The sequence below is a fragment of the Lottia gigantea genome (assembly GCF_000327385.1).
Source record: "Lottia gigantea unplaced genomic scaffold LOTGIsca_29, whole genome shotgun sequence".
Classification (NCBI taxonomy): domain Eukaryota; kingdom Metazoa; phylum Mollusca; class Gastropoda; family Lottiidae; genus Lottia; species Lottia gigantea.
Window position 1 is genome coordinate 1,924,407 of NW_008708943.1, and position 19,485 is coordinate 1,943,891.

The following is a 19,485-nucleotide window of genomic DNA, read 5'->3' on the forward strand; positions in this document are numbered from 1 at the left end:
CTTAAATTATAACTGTACTGGAATATTGTTATTCTAAATGAACGTTGTTATCTATTTCAGTATGTGGCAAGCCACCTGTTACTGGTTCAAAGGAATTAGATGACTACCCAGAAATTCATTCCTGTGTTGAAAAAATACGCAAATTACAATCAGGTCAGTATAGATGATTTGTATTTCAATACTTTAAACAATCTATGATTTGGATCTTATGTTGGTAAGGTGCCTGCTTATTAGCCCAGTCTTTCATTACACTTGGTGGTACTATTACTTGTCTTTAAACTTAAATTTGACTTCTTAATGTATTTAGGGTTATCAAGTGGTAAAAAAGATCGTAGTGACAGCTTTAAAGATTTTTTTACCTGGCTAACTGATAATAATGTAGATATATCAACTGTAGAAATAACGGCTACTGGTGAAAGTGGGTATGGTTTGAAAGCTAAAGAACACATCAAGGTCTCATAAATATTGTAATGTATATTTCTTAATGCTCAAGCCTTTCTTTTTGATCTGAGAATTATTTTAAGTCACTCTTAAGTTGGTAATCATTTGAATTTGTCACTAAAGAAATATATCAAATTACTTTCTAGTAGACCTGTAAAAAATGGATGATTTTATTATATCTTTTATCTATATTTTTAGTCATTGTGTCTCTTCAACATGTACAAAACAATCACATATTTCTATCCAGTTTTACGATGATGCTTTTAAGTATGCTTGCTGTGAATTGTGGTTACATTTAAATTTTCAAAAAATCTGATTATAAACTGAAGAAAGTTTCTGGTTTTTTAGTTTTTAGGTTTCTGTCAAATAAAACACCTTGTTTTTTTTCAGGAAGCCTCCTTATTTTTAACAATTCCTAGAAAATTAATGCTAACAGTGGATTCTGCTAAGAAATCAGTTTTAGGTTAGTCTAGATTTGTTTTTTGAAATTGTAAAAATGACTATGTAGTGTTTGTCTGTTTGATGTGAATATTTATCACCAAAACAAGATTTACCTGCTAAAGCAAAACACAGTTAAAGTATAAAAATTATGAAGTTTTAAAGGAAGTGTTTTGATTTTATTTCAGGAGAATTAGTAAAAGAAGATAAAATACTAAGTGCTATGCCAAATATTACCTTAGCTTTACATTTATTGTGTGAGAAATATACTCCTGACTCATTCTGGGCCCCTTATATCAGTATCCTTATGATAAAGATATACTTTAAGTTTATGTCAGTCATGTGTGATCGAAGGAATCATATCTGATATCACATATCAGAGTAGACTTCTTGCAACTTTAAATTCTACTTTGACCTTTTCATTCAAGAATTAGATTAGCACCCCTGGATCAAACCTTGTCCTGCAAAGCTGTTCCATAGTTTCAGCAGCTGTAAGCCAGATAATGTTGGTATACTTGTTTATACTAGCCAGTTTTTTTTTCTATTGTCATGCAGTAAACTATTGATATGACATGGCTCGTTCAGTAGAAAACATCAAAACTCTTCGAAACAATTTGCTTTAATTAACGGAAGGCTGGTGTCTTCACTAGACTAATACAACTGTTACCATGCCAACCTTAACTGTATATAGATATTTTACCTGAATCTTACAACACACCTTTATATTTCACCTCTGATGATTTACATCAATTAAAAGGTTCACCTGTTTTAGGTAGGTCTTTTGTAATTTGTTGTAAAACTTAAAGATTTATCCAAACTTCATGTTTTCAAGTGAGCGCCACTTCTAATTTTTAGTGTATCATTTTGTACGAATAATAGAATTGTTAGATATATTGTTGAAATGAAATGCACAGTTTGATACTCTTTGTAACAACCTGTTTCAGGTTCTGTTTTAGTATTTCTATATCACTCTGAAATTGGTGTATTGAGCACTTACATTTGAAATTTATTTTCAAGGTGAAGCTGTTAGTCAGTATAGAAATATAGCTCGTCAATATGCCTATTTTTACAGATTATTACAGGTAATTAAAATTGATAACATTGATTACTGCTAAACATATATTTGTTAAGCTCAAATGAATTGTTTTATATTCAATTCCCATCACATTCTATTTCAGAAACAAGAACCCTATATCAGTAAACTTCCAATTTGTAATAACTTTACCTTTGATGAATATAGATGGGCTGTATCTACGGTGATGACACGTCAGAATCAAATACCAACAGAGGAGGGGTCAAAGGTGACATTTGGGCTGATACCATTATGGGATATGTGCAATCATACCAATGGACATGTAAGTTGTATTATGTATATTTTTAATAATTGCTACTAGACATAGAAGGACTTTTATTATTACAACCAGTTGCTTATGATTAAGTGATTATATTTGTTAGTTGTTAAAAAAAAATTGAGAAATACAGAATCTTGGTCAGCATCTTTCCTCGTTATTCCTTAGACCCAGCTGAAAATGGGTACAGATAACCTTGGAAAGATTCCTTCCAAGAGGTTTGTCTATATCCTTGGAGAAAAACGATTGTTTAATTTTTCAATTCTTCCTATCTCCTTAAATGGAAAAGATTTTTGTTTTGCATATATTTCAAAAATATAAGATGAGGCTAATAAAAAAAATTATATTCATGTTTTCAGTATACGTCTGATTTTAATGTGGAGAAAAACGTTAGTGAGTGTTACGCTTTACGCGATTTTGAAGCAGGAGAACAAGTGTATATATTCTATGGAGCACGATCAAACGCTGAATTCATGATACATAATGGATTTGTTTATCCAGAAAACGAACATGATAGAGTTTGTATCAAACTGGGTAAGTATAACTTTTTTAATTGAAAGGTTGTTTTTGGCCATTGTGCATAGAATATTACTCAAAGTATTTTATCATGGTCGAAGTTGCATATAGAACAAATTTAGTGTTTCTTGTTTTTTTTTTTGGAAGATAAAGGGTTGTGGGGTATAAAGATGTTTGAAAGAAAATTTAATGTGTTATAGATATATTATATTGACTTTCCATTGTAGGAATCAGTAAAACAGACACATTATTTCAAACTAAGTCTGATATTCTAGGTCAGATTGGTATTTTACCGTAAGTATTGAGTAGCTTTAATCATTACATAAAAAAATAAACTTTTTGCAACAAGTACCCAGCAGACACCTTACCTTACTTTTTGGAAGTAGACAAAAAAATTGCGAAATCCATCATGTTAGAAAAGTGATTAACAGTGATTGAAGTGTTTCATAATCTTACTCTTTTGTTGATTTTAATTTTCAGGTCAAGATCATTTTTCCTCCACAAAGGACAATTTCCAGTAGATGGAGAGTTATTGGCCTTTCTTAGAATCTCCACAGCTGATGATGGTCAGAAATATTTTTTTTACTATAGTTTGTAGCTGTTGTCATGAATATTTAAGAGTTCATATGAATATGTGAAGGGGGTGCACACACAAATAATGTTATGCTTTTACGGGAGCCATGGTGGCTCAGTGAATCTGACATTTGCTAACTTACCTGGAGGTTCAGGAATGTAGGAAATAAAGCTCCATTTATTGATCTCATTTCAGCATTATTAAGAGAACAATTTGGAGGGAATGTTACCATGGAGATGTTAGAAAATTTAAAAGATGAAGAAAAACCTATATGTGCTGAGAATGAGAACAAAGTTTGGTCGTTTTTACAGACACGAGCTTCTTTGTTATTAAAAACATATCCCAATACTGTTCAGGTTTGTGGAAATTTAACTATTTTTAAATCTTAATACAACTCTTGCTTTTGTTTATTGATACATGTATCTTCATTATAAAGAAACATTGGCTATTTGTCAAAGAATATCCTTTAAGTGACTTTATATTAATGGATTGTAGTAAAATGTCCTGTAATTTCCATACTGATGGGGCTAATAAATACCAGTAATGTCATGAAGAGTAGCTTACTCTTTATTGATTTCCAAATGTTGAGGGGTCTAAACATAAACCAAGTACTAACGATCGAACCGCAGAACTAAACCCGAAATTCGTATTGACAAATCTTGGTAGCAGCTAATGAACTTTTCTCATGAGGAAGTATAGTGTCTAGGAGTAGGAGTAAGCATACCCTGCCTGGCACCATACCGTCAAAGCTGCTCAACATATTTATCTCCAATTTCAAAAGATCAAGGGAGGTAACTAATGATGATACCATAATATAATATGTACATCCTGTAATGTTCAGTGCTTGGCTAAATTGTCCAATCAGAATAACTAGACACTACTTCATGTCAAATCATATGACCTGCATCACTCAACAGGATAGCCAAGATGGATCTATGTTGAGACCTCAATATTAGCAAGCAAGCTGTTATCTTGCTGATAATTTCTGACACCCTAAAGCCATATTTCTAGATATTAGAATTAAATAAAGCAGAGATCAGAAGTCTGAATGTCCCTATCATTTATTGTTTTGTTTTATTATTCCAGGAGGATCAAGAAGAATTGAATTCTGGGAAAGATTTAACAGTGCCGCATCAAATGGCTTTACAATTACGTATTGGTGAAAAACAGATCTTAACTTCCACAATGGAATATTGTTCTCAGAAGTGTTCAGAAGGAGAAAAATGACAGAGCTGTGATTTCTAGGGATATATTAATTATTTATTTATAGATATTTTGATAAAATTCAGGAAAAGGAAAGATCAACATCTTTGACATTGGATTATCTTACTAAAACCATGTGTGAATTCTATACGTTTCTAAGCTGACCCTTCCTAGATTTTTCCTTTATTTGTCACAAAATAACTGCTTGCTTGCCCTCAACCAAAAGTGCCATAGGACTTTGCTTAATGAGAAGATGGTCTGCTTGACTTTTCCCTTAAAACCACAACGTTTAGCTGTCATGTATAATAATATTTGTGTGTGTTTTAAAGTCTTATGAACAAGTCATCATTCTTCATTATTCTATTCAACCCAGCTGTAATGAGTACAGATATTCTTGGAAAAAAATATTTCTTTGAGGTTTGTTTATGGACCAACTTGTAGATACTAATAGATTATCATGAACCAAAGTCATTGTTCTTTCATCAAAGCCCTAGTGCAGGTACTTGGTGCTTCTCAGTAACAGTGCTTCTCTAACTTAGAAATATTGTTAATCTTCATCCACGTCAGCCTTTATATACACAATCTAGAGCATAATACTGTAAAATATTCAGTACTTGATAATAATTATTACTGTCTGTGTATATTTGTATCAGGTTGCTTCAAGATATTTATCTATATTCATGTGTCTTCATGCTTTATGAGAACATGTCACATCAAAAAAGTTTTATTTATGTGGATAATATAAATCTTGGATGGAAATTACTTCCCTTCATGCTAACACTAAAGTTATATATATAGTATCCAGACACAATATTATCTTAATTATTGTTCTTAAGACCACTGTTTGCTTGTGCCATTTTCATGAAATGAATTGTTACTGGAGTGCTATATAAAGCAGCACATCTGTGACAGAGGCTGAGCCAGGTTTATGTCCGAGAGGGTGTGGGGGGAGAGGGGAGGGGGGGGGATATCTGAGAGTGCCCGAATCTTTAACTTAGTTATGAGATTTTTGCCCAAAAAACTTGCTTTCGGGGCTGCTAGGAAGGGCAGCTGCTCCCTCTGCCCCACCTTTGGCTCCGCCACTGATCTGTGAATGTATTCTATTGTTTTGTGGTAGAAAAACCTCTGACATGTTCAAGTTACAAATTTAACTACCTAAGAATATTTCATTTGCAGAATTATTTTGACTATTATATCTTTCTTATTGTGATATTGGACTGTTAAACATATCATAACACATGACACTTTCCCTAATAAATAAATATCCATAAATATCTATCAAGATTATCCATTTATTCTATCAGTTTTTAATAGATTAAAATACAGATTTAGTGGTCCATCTTTTGTGTTTTTTTTCTATTTGCTAGTCTAGATGGCATTATGCAACTGTAATAACCTAGTAAATCTAGATCTGTATATTAATCTAATGGTGTTCTTGTTATGTTTAGTTTTAAGGAATGAAAAATTTTGTATTTATTTACTTATGTTATGTTGATGTATGTTTTTTTTTTCTTTTTTTATATAACTTTATAGGGAGGGGAACTGAAAAGATTTCACTAGGTATTAGGAATTTCACAAGCACAATTAAAAACATAACAATATATCTGATTTTGTTCATAAGCTTGTCTATCAGCTTGGCCTTTAGGTTGTCTCAGCTGACAGTTTGTATTTGCCAGCATTGATCTAAAACTGCTGGTTAAACATAATTAGGGTGATTTGTCTGTAAGTTAAAATGTATATAAATTTTTAATACATAAATAAATTGCTAAATTAGTAAATGATTATGTATTTTTTTCTTCAAATGATTGTATTTTACAGACCAATAGTACCTTCTTGAAGTCATGTTTTGTGTAGCCTTTATTTTCTTGAGTATCTTTTTCTGTACATTATCTATGAATTCTTACTGATCTACAGTCTGTTGTAAGCTCTCAAGTTTCAGGGCCATTTGGCAGTGAGTAGGCTTAATTTGTTGTCCTGTTAAATTGGTGCTACCCGTCTACATTAGCACGTCATTTCATTCTAAGTGTATCTCATTACATTCCTTGATAACTATTGGCTTCAGATTCAATCGGTCTATATGACTGAGATATTACCTCTTCAGAAAAGCAGGACATAGAACTCTGTGTCACTTCATGACACACTTTCTTCCATTTCTGACCCATTAAGAGAGTTCTATAGCACAGTTTCTAAGAGTATTGAAAACTTTGTACGACTCAGACTCAGCTTGATTTACATAGAATAATAATTAATGGTCGTTGGTTCTTGACCCAGCTGTAAATGGGTAGGATAATCCGGGAAAAATCAATGCCAAGAGGTTTGACCAGGGACCAGCTGTTGGAAAGGATCCTGGTGAACATACATTGATAATATTTTCCAATGTTGAGAAAGCAAATAAAAAATGTTATTTTCATAGGCTTTCATATTCCATTTTATTTTGTTTTGCCTCGGGCACGATTATTTAATGCTTGCACTTTTGCTATTATTTTTTTAATTCACGCCATTCAAATGTTATTTAATGCCCTAATATATTTTTTATTATTTTTTGAATACGTCTGCATATCTTTAGTAATAACTGGAGAATGGATGAACTTAAAGATGGTTTTCCTTATTTTTTAATGTCAAATTAAGCAAACTATTTGATTAATTGGTGTTTCTAATGAATTACCATGTTTTCTTAATCATATCATTATATTCTTATTGCATATAATTAAGTGTTTTAACCTATCATAAATGTCCATGTATGTACAGTCTGGATAAACTAAAAAAGACTTTTTGACCTTTCTTGATCGGTCACTCATTAGAATTCTGCTGGTAATTCTCTTCTAATTTAGCCAATAGTGAATTAATTGCGGACAAACTGGTATCTTTCCAAGTCATTAGAACACCTCTATTTTCTATTCCTATAAGTATTAGCATTTTCATTTTCATAAATGAAAATAAGGGAACCCATCTTTGACAGTACTCTGATTTGAGATACTTGATAGTGTACAATGCAATCAAATCGTTGCACTTACAGACTTCTGTGATACACGAAATGAAGTCAAGGTATTAGACGTAGTTCTTAATAGCTTAATATTGAAGATGCCGTAAAGCTTGCGTTGTTTGGGCAATTTTAAAACTGAGTTTCCTTCTAGTTCAGCAAATAGTTCGAAGATATCACGTAACCCAAGAAAACATGTACTAATGGTTTTTGTTTGTACCAAAAAAAAGATAACAGATCGCTGTCACCTTATTATTTACAAAAATTGGTTTCACGCAAGAAACCTATCAATTTGGTCGAAACATTTTCAGTTGAATTGTTTTTTAAAGAGTTGTATAATGTCGTTTATTGGGGCATCTGACCATAGAACATGGTACAGACTTTTATAAAGTTTCAGACTTTTTCTCAGCCCCTACAAATGAACATGGAGAATTCTTAAAATAGAACATAGGTATAAATTATTACCGACTTGACCACTCGACACGTAATTTTCAAAAAATAATAATATTTACTAAATTGTAACATAACTTGATTTGATAATATTGTTTGTTTTAAGATAAAAGTTTATTTAAATAATTCAATATTTGGCCCCCTGTATATAAACAACCACATGTTTTTAATGATAACATATCACTTATGATCTCACTATAGTCATTTAACTCATTAAAGGGTACACTTATCAAAATAGTTCCGCCGTATAAGGCCTCATCGTCTTCAGAAATTTACAAGAAAATTACATGTTTCTACAAGTTTTTATCTCAGTTGGCGAACTGCTTATTAAAATTCTGAGGTATTGAATAAGTCATGTGATTTTCTAACCGGCTAATCGACACGCTTCTACATATCGTTCGTTTTTGTTAAAATGCACACGCACACACGAGACTCGCGAATTTATAACATACGAGTACGAGTAACCCCTCTAATCTGTGGAGTTGAATAAGGGTGCAGCCAATTCAGAGTCAGACCACATGCCAATCAATCATACCACAGTCTAGATAGGTCAAAAAAAACGGAAGGTCAATCTATCACGTTGATGTGGTTAAGCTATTATTTAGGCCTACGTTCCTTTAAAAAATTAATCATTGTTTGCGTCCATTTTTTTCTGATAAGATTTCATTGAGTTTCCTTAAACTATTTCTTTACATTCGAATATTTTTGCACACAACCTTGTATCATTTTCTGATAAAAATTTCTTATTTGCAGCAAGAAAATTAAGTTAATTTATTTCTTATCGATAACAAACACGGAGAAGGCTCGTGATAACCTAGACTTCATTTAATCATTTTAGACTTTATCACTCCAGCCTAAATGAAACTAAGAACCAAAAGACCAAAAAATGAATGAAACTAAGAAGCAAGGCCCAAAGCAAGGGGCAGCCTAAACTGGGAGTGGATTTACCACAGAAGACTGGCATTCAAGAACCTGCTGCTATAAAATAGATCCAATGTGGAAATTCCAACATGGTTCACCATGTAAAAAAATGGATATACTTCTTTATTTTGTGCCCAGTTAATTACCCACGAAGGCAAACGCTAATTCGAATTTACTGACAAAATTCCCCTCATCCTACCCTGTATGGAGTTATGCATGGGCCTACATATTTTGCTTGTCGACGTTAATATAAAGAAGTTAGAGAACTAATTTGGCCAATGTCTTCTTGAGTAAAATAAATGGCGTTGAAAACAATTTTGTTTCAATCTAAGGGCATATATTCATTTCAGGCCTGTAAACAATGGTTGGAAACGTTTTCAGGAGCGTGATTATATTTAAAATATACATGTATATTGCAACAAAACTTTTGTCAAAAGAATCTAGTATAATCGATGGTAGTCCTCTTTAATGAAACTTTTTAAAGATGGGTTTCCTTATTTTCTAGTGTCAAATTAAGCAAACTATTTGATTAATTGGTGTTTCCAATGAATTATGTATTCTTAAACATATCATCTGATTCTTATTGCATATAATTAAGAGTTTTAACCAATCATAAATTTCCGCATTTATGTACAGTCTGGATAAACAAAAAATACTTCTTGACCTTTCTGGATCGGTCACTGATTCCGCTGATAATTCTCTTCTTATTTAACTAATTATGTATTAATTATGGACATGTGAGACATCTGGTATATTTCCAAGTCATTGGAACATCTCTACTCTCTTCTAGTATAAGTATTAACATTTCCCTCTTGATAAATGAAAATAAGGGAACCCATCTTTAATAGTTTTTGACAGATCTAAACAGATCGATAACCACCATTTAATATATTCCTGAAGTTTGTCAATGTTTTTTTTTTGACTAATTTTAACAAATTTCTCCTTATATCTTAAAAATTCGCGCCACTCAGATTTCTTATAAAGGTTGTTGGAAGGACAACACAACATCTGGTAACAGACGGTATCCTGTAGACCAGACGTCGGCTATTTTTATCAGAAAATCTACTATAAATACGAGATAGTGCTTATATAACCATTTCAATATAACAAGGTATGGGTTAGTTACTTGGCAGGAGTGTATATATATATAGTCCGAAATATTCTCATATATATTCCTGCCATTGTTACCTATGTAATCAGGTTATCAGTATTCAGCGGCAGCGCCAGCGCCAGTCCACATCCTCACCCCCAGAAATATTGTATGAAATTGTATGAAATAAGTATGACTTTAATACGCGATTGCTATTAAATATGTGTCAGAACTCAAAATAATTGATATTATTTAAAAAAAAAAAAATTGGCAGAGGGATTGAAGAGAAAACAATCAATTATAGCCGTAAGAGGAAAGATTTTGAGTCAGCATGTTTCGGACTTGGGTATTTTATCCACAACAAGCTGGCTGGCGGATGTTGGTTTTGGCAGGAATCGCGTTTGATCTCTAATTTACTCAAGGCTAAGATTATGTAAGGTTTGTATTTTGTTAACAATGAATAAAACCAAAGATAAAATGGTAGTTACACATGATTAATATTTTTTTTGAATATGTCCTTCTCCTAGATGAGTTAAACCTCCAGAATAAATACCAGAAAAAGCGGAAAATCTTTGATAACCGAAGATGACGACAAGAAAGAAGAAAAGGGTAAATATCAGGGATATACACCAATACAAATACCAGACGTTTATACACAGATATCAGGTACATATGACTAACGTAATCTACCTGTATGACGTCACCAATTACAGGTAAGATATACAGGTGTAACTGATTAAGAAGTTGTTAAATTGCCAAGTTTGGGTGTAAAATAACTTTTAGAGGTGAACAGTGAGTGTGAGGTCGGTTAGACTTTTTAGGCAAAATATAAAAATAGGGGGCATTGAGTAGAAAGAGTGCGCTGAATACAGTTTTGTGGGTCTAAAGGATAGTGGGGCGACTTGGAAAAATAGTAGGGTTTAGAATCATATTACAAGGGATTTGACGCATAATTTGTAAAATCAGACAATTATCAAAATGATCTCTATGACAGAAGAATCAATTGATCTATTTTTTCTACCCGAGAGATAGTTATCATTTTTTGTTAACCTTAGTATTGGTATATCTCATTTTCCAATGTATGCATCAAATCTTCCCAAAAAATAATCCCCATGAAATAGGTCGAACACCTGAGTTCTTTGTCGACATTTGAATATTGAATATCACTTAAAGACATACAAAAGCCAAGAGTCTTGTCGATGTAATTAATGAGAAACCGCCACTTTTTTTTAAAGCAAAACCATAACAGGCCCTTTGTTACATTGAATCATAATACTTTGGGGTCACGACAGGTGAGAAATTGCATGGGAACTGAAAAGGGTTTGTTTGGAAGTCACACAAAGCATTGAACAACCAAAATGTGGTTGACTTCTTTGATCTTAACTGTTAATCCATAGACGTTTTGCTATTTCTGCTAATGAAATAAAAGGAATGGAGTTTTACGTCCTATTTTTCTGCACCTATTTGGGCTAATGAAGATGGGCAAATAAAATAAGTTAGATTGATCCGACAAATTTGACTCTACCCGTTTCTCAGGCGTGATATATACGTTTGGGATATCGGTACAAAACGATTTCCTATCAGCACATCACGTCTAGGGACGAGTATATTGCCAGATTTATCGGGCTAGATTTCGATATGCCCTGGGAACATAATCTGTACTTTCATGTCAGCTATGACTTAAAAATATGAATTTTTTTGTACTTATATTTTTGTTTTGTTTATGATTGCCATTTCCTTGATAAGCCTACCACTTCTCATTTATAATTTGTTGTTATATAAATGAAAAATGATTAAATGATTAAAAAACTTTCATGTCACTGTTGATAGACCCAAATTTCACTACATGCATGTTCAGAAATTAAATTACACCATATGTATGTTGTATGTATTTACCTTACATAAACCGGCATGCCTATTATAAGCAAATAGTGTTGCTGTAATATATTGCAATGGCAACAAGATCGGGCAATATTGACCTTGTTATTGAAATGGTATAATTAATATATACCTCTATAATGTACATCACCCACCACTGTATTAGAAATACTGTAATTAGGACATCTAATATAACTCATGACCAAAACTCCATGACTCCAGTAATTCTAATTCTATGTATATCTAACGCAGAACAATGATATTTGCGCACATCCGAATTCAAATCAAAACATCAACACTGGAACACCAGCAGTCAATTTTATGTTAGGGTTGAATAAATAGTAATAGAACCCTATAAGCCAAACCTGATGCTGCAAACTTCAATGAACTCGAAAGATCATTTGACCAAGGACCAAAAAGATTCTCTTGGACTTAAGTTGTCATCCTTCTGAAAAATGTCTGTTTCTTTTTGACTTTTTAAGCATCACCATATATCACTGTACATGTTTATGCTTTACATCGAAGACGGATGTGCACACTTCTTTTCCCGTATTTTTAATTTGAAAAGCAATATAGCAAAGTTTAGATAATTTGGCCTATTCCTTAATAAGAAGTTAGAAAGAGATGCGTTCATAACAACTATTTATAAGTTATTAATTATTTATAGGTTTGTCATTAAGGTGCGGATCGATTTGTCCTGTATATTACAATACAATACAATGATTGTTGAAGGCCAAGAAAAATATTTACCAAATTTAACTGATGATTTTAACAATAAAACATCAAATGTCATCACGTACTAATTATTTTAATAGATTTGGGATACGTACACTAAAGGACGGTGTCAAACAGGGGAAACCGGGGAATAGTTCCCGACATCTTACTGTGGTCAAAGAAACCAGCTACGTTCAAATGTTCCATGTCCCTTTCCCTTATCCAGTGATCAGAGTATTCAAATTGACACAGAAGATATTTTTCATCTTCCCTTAATCAGACAGAGCTATCCTTTTAGTCCCCCTCCGTTGATCGCTGGCCTCATCGGGCTTCGGGCCTCGCCTCGTAGTAGTCATCTCTCAATTTCCCCCCCCCCCCCCTCCCCCAAACCCCATTTCGAAATACGCCCTGACCAATATTTGATATAGTGCTCTGGTAGGATCGAAGGTAATTTTATATTACCACTATACATGTAGGACTATAAAACTCGCCTATACATATTGCGTAATGAAACGTGTTTGCTGAAATATATCCTTTATTTGTTGCTTTTGTATAACTGAATATAAAAAATGAAGTCATTCTATTGATAATTATGAATGGCAAGACAACATAGCCCATCCTAAATTTAGGCCCTGTTGTCACTTATGAAAGTCCTAAGTTCACAAGGAAAACACTAAATATAAGTCCAGTTTAAACCAATTTAAAGTGGTTGATTTTGTGGGAAGGCTCAAATATCTTACCTTCAACTCAAGAATATATGCCGACACCCCCACCCCTGAAAAAAGGGAGAAAAAAATGTCCTGTTTACTAGCTTTTAAGGAGGTAGGCCTATTATAGTGGTCTATAGGTTTAAGTATTGAGTTGAGAGTTAAAAAAAATGCTTTAGTATTGCTATCAAACATTTATACGGCTTTTAAAACCACTTCTACAAATCAATGCTGAAATATTTCCTAATTTCTAATATCAAAATGGCCCTTTTGCCCTTAAGGTAGCCTCGAACCCCGCCATAATATATACCTGTGACACCAGAAAAGGTTAGCGCTAGGGAATTCCACAGTTTCCAATCCCTAATCGTCCCAATGTAGGTCACTTATCGAATGGAAAATATTACTAAATTATGATTTAATATAATTTATTATTGCGCTTTTCTTAAACCATCTTAAGACCGGCACTTGTATTTAACGTGTGAAATAATGCGCACGTTTTGATTAGTTAATTCTAAACCGTTATATTATTCAACCAATAAAAAGAAGGAAATTACTCATTATGTCATGCGCACTTACAATACATATTTATTAATGAACTAGTCGAGGTCGATTGGTCTTGACTGTAATAATTTTTTCAATAATTTCCCAGTGAAGTATTAGGACTGGTTGTTAGAAGCTAAATAAAAAAAAGTGTTTCACGCACTGAACACGAGTGAAGTTATCGACTATTTCTACTATAATTCAACGTGTTTCGACTCAGTTCATATTTACTACTGATATCACCTAGTCATAGACAGAGAGCTGAGCGCCGGTTTTTCATACTCTTGTAGTATCAAAAACCAATTCCAATGACGAAAAGGACCCCCAGGAACAATGAAGCGGAGGAAACGTTGACGCCTGATTTGTTTGATCTTGTGGATGGAATTGATGAAGGGTTCGTCGAAGAAAAGGTAAGGAATATTTCTTCATTTTCTCATTAAAGCAAAATGACCCGTCTGGGTTTTAATTTTGCTTATGATCTTCCATCTTTTACTCTCCCAGGAGGCTTCCACCAAAAATGGCCACGTCGTCTGCAAAGGGCTGCTTGGAAAAGACTCGAAGCTGGAGATTGATATTGAAATGGGGAAAGTTACGGAAGAAAAAGATGAGGGATTTTCATCTCTGGGTGCCAGTTTAACAGACGTGGAAGCAACGCCTGCAAAGAATTCTGATGTTTTTGTGGAAGCAGACGACATCGGATCTTTGCCGCCTGAAATTGGTGCGTAGTTTACTCTTGAAAATATCAATATGTTGTGTGGTTGTTAGATTTTGTTGTAAATTTCTGTAAAATTTTAAAATTTTCGTCCGAAATATTTGCAACATCCTCTATTGCCGTCTATCTTCACTCAACAACCAACAACGTGCTTTCATTGTAACTGCCACGCGCCCTAGTTCAATCTCCGCACTTTAACATCTGTTTCCTCTGTTGGTTGTTAGAAAAATTGCGCGCTTCATCGAGTATCTATTAAAATTGTACCGAGTATTGATTTCCATACTTTTAAATGAGACCAGACATGAACACGTGAGATTTTATGGGCTCTTCACATTATATTAATATTTGGCAATCAGAAAACGCACCAAAACCCCGTGTCCTTTGAAGGACACATGAAAATATTGGCCCTATTCATGATATATAGTTAATATTCCTACATGGCGGATGAAAATTGTATCATCATAGTAATCTGGTAATTATTTGACATAACCGAAAAAGGAAAATGAATTTCTAACGAAAAAGGATTTAAAATAAATTCTGAGGCGGATGCGAACATGTTCTAATATATGACGTCGCCAGCAATATAATGAATACGATATTATAGTTGCTACAAGTACAAATAAAGAAGTAGGCCTAATGACAATTTGAAAAAATGGGGTCAATGTTCTCGAAAAATATTCCTGTCTGATCAACTGAATAGTGGTTCAACAACCCACTGCTCGACTTGTAATGTATTATCACTCGCCCCAGTCTACTTCAGTCATTTGGCGCTAAAATTAGACTGTAGTACTATTGTTCTTGCACGAGTATCATGTTACAGAATGGACTGATTTGGCATTCTCTGATATTTCTAACGGTTGATTTTGACTTGCATGTGCTATTAACGGCACCATATTTCATGTTCAGAACATGTGCCTGTCAACTTATGGCTGCCAATACATGTACATACTACCGTTACCGGTATTGGTATCATTTTCATGTACATATTCCTTGTGATAAAACTTTTAGATTTTGTTTTTGATCTCAAATTTGCATCTTAAGATGGCCTTTCCATGGAAATTTTTATACTACAAATAAAAAAGCGGTATTACTCTTCACCACATTGTTTTACTCCATACTACAATTTAAAACAATGTTTTAATTTATACTATAATATAAAACAACATTTTACTCTATACCAGATATAAAACAATGTTTACTTTATATCACAATTTAATGTAATCTTCAAGTAAGACTTCAATGTAAAAAAAAAAGGTATTAGTTTATACTCTGTAATAAAATTTATTACAATGTTTTACTCTATACCACTTCAGTTTATAACAATGATTTACTCTATACTTCAGTTTATAACAATGATTTACTCTATACTGAAATTTAGAGGAAACCTAAAGTAATACTTAAATTAAGAAACAGAGTTTTACTCTATACTTCAATTCAAAACAATGTTTTACTTTAAACTACAATTTAAAACAATGTTTTACTTTATACTACAATTCAAAACAATGTTTTACTGTATACTACCATTCAAAACAATCTTTCACTTTATACTACAATCCAAAACAATGTTTTACTCTATACCATAATAAAAGGCAATGTTTTACTCTGTAACAACAATTCAAAACAATGCTTTACTCTATACTACAATTCAAAACAATGCTTTACTCTATACTACAATTCAAAACAATGCTTTACTTTATACCACAATATAAAACAATGTTTTACTCTATACTTCAGTTTAAAAAAATGTTTTACTCCATACCACAATTCAAAACAATGTTTTACTTTGTGCTAAAATTCAAATCAGTGTTTAACTCTATACTTCAATTCAAAACAATGTTTGAGTCCATACTAAAAACAATTTTTTAATCCAAATTACATCATTTAATATTTAATTTTGATTCATTATACTAATGGCAACCACACTTTCACAAAAATTGTCTGAGCTTTGACGACTTCCTTATTTCTCACTGTAGTGAAACTAACTTCATATTGGCCATGAGGAAATAACCTTTATTGTACCCATTTTATAGTTTTATTTTCATCAAGGTAATTTATTGACTAACTTTGTTGCAATGAAAATGTGATGACTGATATTTACTAATGACTCACTATGAATATAGCAGGAAATAGGTATTTAGTAATATTGATGTTTACATTGCTTTGTTATCAGTGACAGTTCTTAAAGGGAGGGGGAGGGGTGTAGATTTATGCCCTTTATTTTCAAAAAGTTTTCTCCCTGACCCCCTTCAGAATATATTCAAATAAAAATTCCTGTACTTATCAACAACCACTTTCTAAATATTCTGATCATATTAATCATCCCTTGACACAAAAATATACAATCTCGATGCGAGTGTAGATTTTTTTTTGTATTTGATAAAAAACACTTATTCTTTAGTCTTTTTTTTAAAAAAATAATTAAAGGTAGAAAGCCATAACATCTGTTCTTCATAAAAAGGTAAATTTTCACCAGAATCAATAGCCCTGAAAAGTTTGAAGTAAATTAAAAGAAATTGAATTGTTAATATTCTGGACAAATCTATTTTACTATAATTTTTATTGTTAACAAGACAAAAGATCTATATTTTAAGTAGGCTAATATGTACATGCTACAGATTATATTTTGAAATTGTGCCAAAAATGTGAAAAATATATTTGTTATTTGGAAATAAGATTTTGTTTGCTTGATATTTTGTTAATCCTTTCTTAAAAAAATATGGGATTGTTCTATCCTGTTATTTTAAATAGAATGTTGGGTATCTATAAATAGCCTTGTGTGGTTATGCTGTTACTATGGTTCCCAATAATCAATACAATTCTCCTGATAACACAGTTTCTTCTAGTCTTTGAGTCTGGGATTTATTTTTAACAGTGCAATGTTACAGTTCCTTTCTTAATTTGAAGTTTTGCAGCTATTCAGGCAGAAAATCTCATCTAAAATAGTCTGTTGCCATTTTGATGGGTTGTTCTGAGTTTCAGCCCACACATTGTAGCTGGAACTAAAAATACAATTGTTGATTGCACCAGAATCCCTCCAAGGCCTTGCTAATAATAAAAGAAATATGTTGTTTCAAAATTTAAAAAAATGTCTGTTACTGTTCAAATATAAAAACGAATTCTAGTATTTGCTATGAATTTACACAAATTTGTGTTGATCTATCTCAAATTTTTATGAAATTTGGTCAAATTGTAAGTTTTATAAATTGTACTAGATTACTGATATAAATATCAATATATTTTGTAGTCATTAATCACTGGGGAGAACTAGTCGTAAATATTGAATTGTTATTGACTAGGTCTTCAATGAAAGATTACTACTAACTTCATTCACATAATCTAACGTAAACTTGTCAGCCACACTTAAATCAGCCGGATCAGACTGGTTCCAAGGTGGAATATTCTGGTTTTAGGATATTTTTATTTCAGTCATCTATATTTTATTACATTGGTGTAAACGTTTCTAAATGGTGGCTGGAAATATAGATTTTTGCACATTAGCCGCATTAACATGCAGTTATTACCCATGATGTCATAACATTGGTAACAACTGTATATTAGACATCAATAATGCTCTCAAATTAACATAGTCTATATTGGTGTGGATTGTCTTTCTTGATTTGCAGTGCAGTTGCAATCAATTGTTAATTCTGAAAAGTGTCATGGATAGCTGAAATTGATCTCTATCAGCTATCAGTAATGTGGCTATACAGTTAGCTGAAATTGAGCTCTTACAGCTAATAAAGCAAATATGTAGATGAAAGTGTCCCTTTAATTTCATATTGATTTGATATTTGAATGAATGTGACACTAATTTCATTTTCAAACAGCCATTACAGTCTGTAAGCATTACATATATTATGTTTAGTGATGCAAGTATAAATATGTTAGTTAATTATAGTGTTATCTATTATGACACATAGCAAGAACACTGAATATCATTCTATTGTTGAAGACTTAATAAAACAAACCCATATATTTCTATTATGTAGGCATTGTCCCTTAGATTACAATCTTCTTATACATTTAAGATTGTGGTCTGATTTTTGGGCTACACAAGGAGGCTCATATGACTTGAACATGATATTTAGAGGCCAAAATTCTTCTAATATTTCATTTTGACATTTACATGACTTAGCTGCCTGCATTCCCCTTTTGAATGACATGTATCTGTATGATATTATGGGAAAATCCCAACATTTAAAAAGAAAAAAGCAAATAAAGTTGAAAGACTAAAGTTCACAAGGTCCATTCTACATGCAAGTCATTTATCCAACAATTTGAAAATGTATTTTCCTGCATATTCCCATACCCTTTTACAACTGTGTAAAATAGAAATGATGACTTAGCCAAGTGCATTTAAGTGCTTGTCATGTTGGATGTTTTGAGGACAAGTTTTAAAACTAATCAGTTTGCCAGGCGTTGTAAAATATACTTTAAAACCTGAAGCACCTGGCCTATTCCTAGAGCAATTAGTAATTCTTTACCTCACTTCTGTCAGCTATAAACCTATCCACATAGTTTTTATCCTATATTTTTTATGTCTTCTGTCTACAAGTAGGTGTGTAACCTTGTTTAATCACATAACTATAAATTTTCTAAAAAATAAATGGCTGTCCAACAAATGTAACAAATGATATCATCTTAGAACAATGCACTAGTCAGCATAATCTTTTTACTGACTGACACCTTACTGTTGTTAGATGTGCTGTCTTGAAGGGATAGATGCAGAATTTTGGGGGTTGATTTTAATCTTGAATAAATAATAATAGTCTTCAGAAGTACTTGTAATGGACAAAAATTGCATAATTCCTTTTCTTCCTTTTCTATATATGTCTTTTCTGTATATCACAGAGTATATTAAAATGACGAGTCATCATTTTAACATTCAAATGTGGATAACTCTGGAGACACATGGATTTGAAGACTTAAATTCTACAGTGAGCTGTGAACACTATTACTGATTGGCTTAGCT

General features: G+C 32.4%; 2 protein-coding genes across 2 annotated transcripts; both read left to right on the forward strand.

Annotated features, from left to right (window-relative positions):
• Nucleotides 1-62: 62 nt before the first annotated feature.
• On the forward strand, nucleotides 63-4,545 carry LOTGIDRAFT_118649 (hypothetical protein; the record flags this gene model as incomplete). The annotated part of the gene is made up of 12 exons (XM_009056870.1): nucleotides 63-153; nucleotides 308-453; nucleotides 832-904; nucleotides 1,068-1,178; nucleotides 1,571-1,651; nucleotides 1,897-1,961; nucleotides 2,058-2,234; nucleotides 2,588-2,762; nucleotides 2,972-3,038; nucleotides 3,225-3,310; nucleotides 3,514-3,674; nucleotides 4,405-4,545. Coding segments are annotated over 12 exons (1,374 nt in total), but the record flags the coding sequence as incomplete, so codon positions are not given.
• A 9,564-nt stretch (nucleotides 4,546-14,109) lies between these two features.
• LOTGIDRAFT_161495 (hypothetical protein) lies at nucleotides 14,110-14,527 on the forward strand (the record flags this gene model as incomplete). The annotated part of the gene is made up of 2 exons (XM_009056871.1): nucleotides 14,110-14,211; nucleotides 14,303-14,527. The coding sequence occupies 2 exons, from the start codon at nucleotides 14,110-14,112 to the stop codon at nucleotides 14,525-14,527; spliced, it is 327 nt and encodes a 108-aa protein (XP_009055119.1).
• Between the last annotated feature and the right edge of the window lie 4,958 nt (nucleotides 14,528-19,485).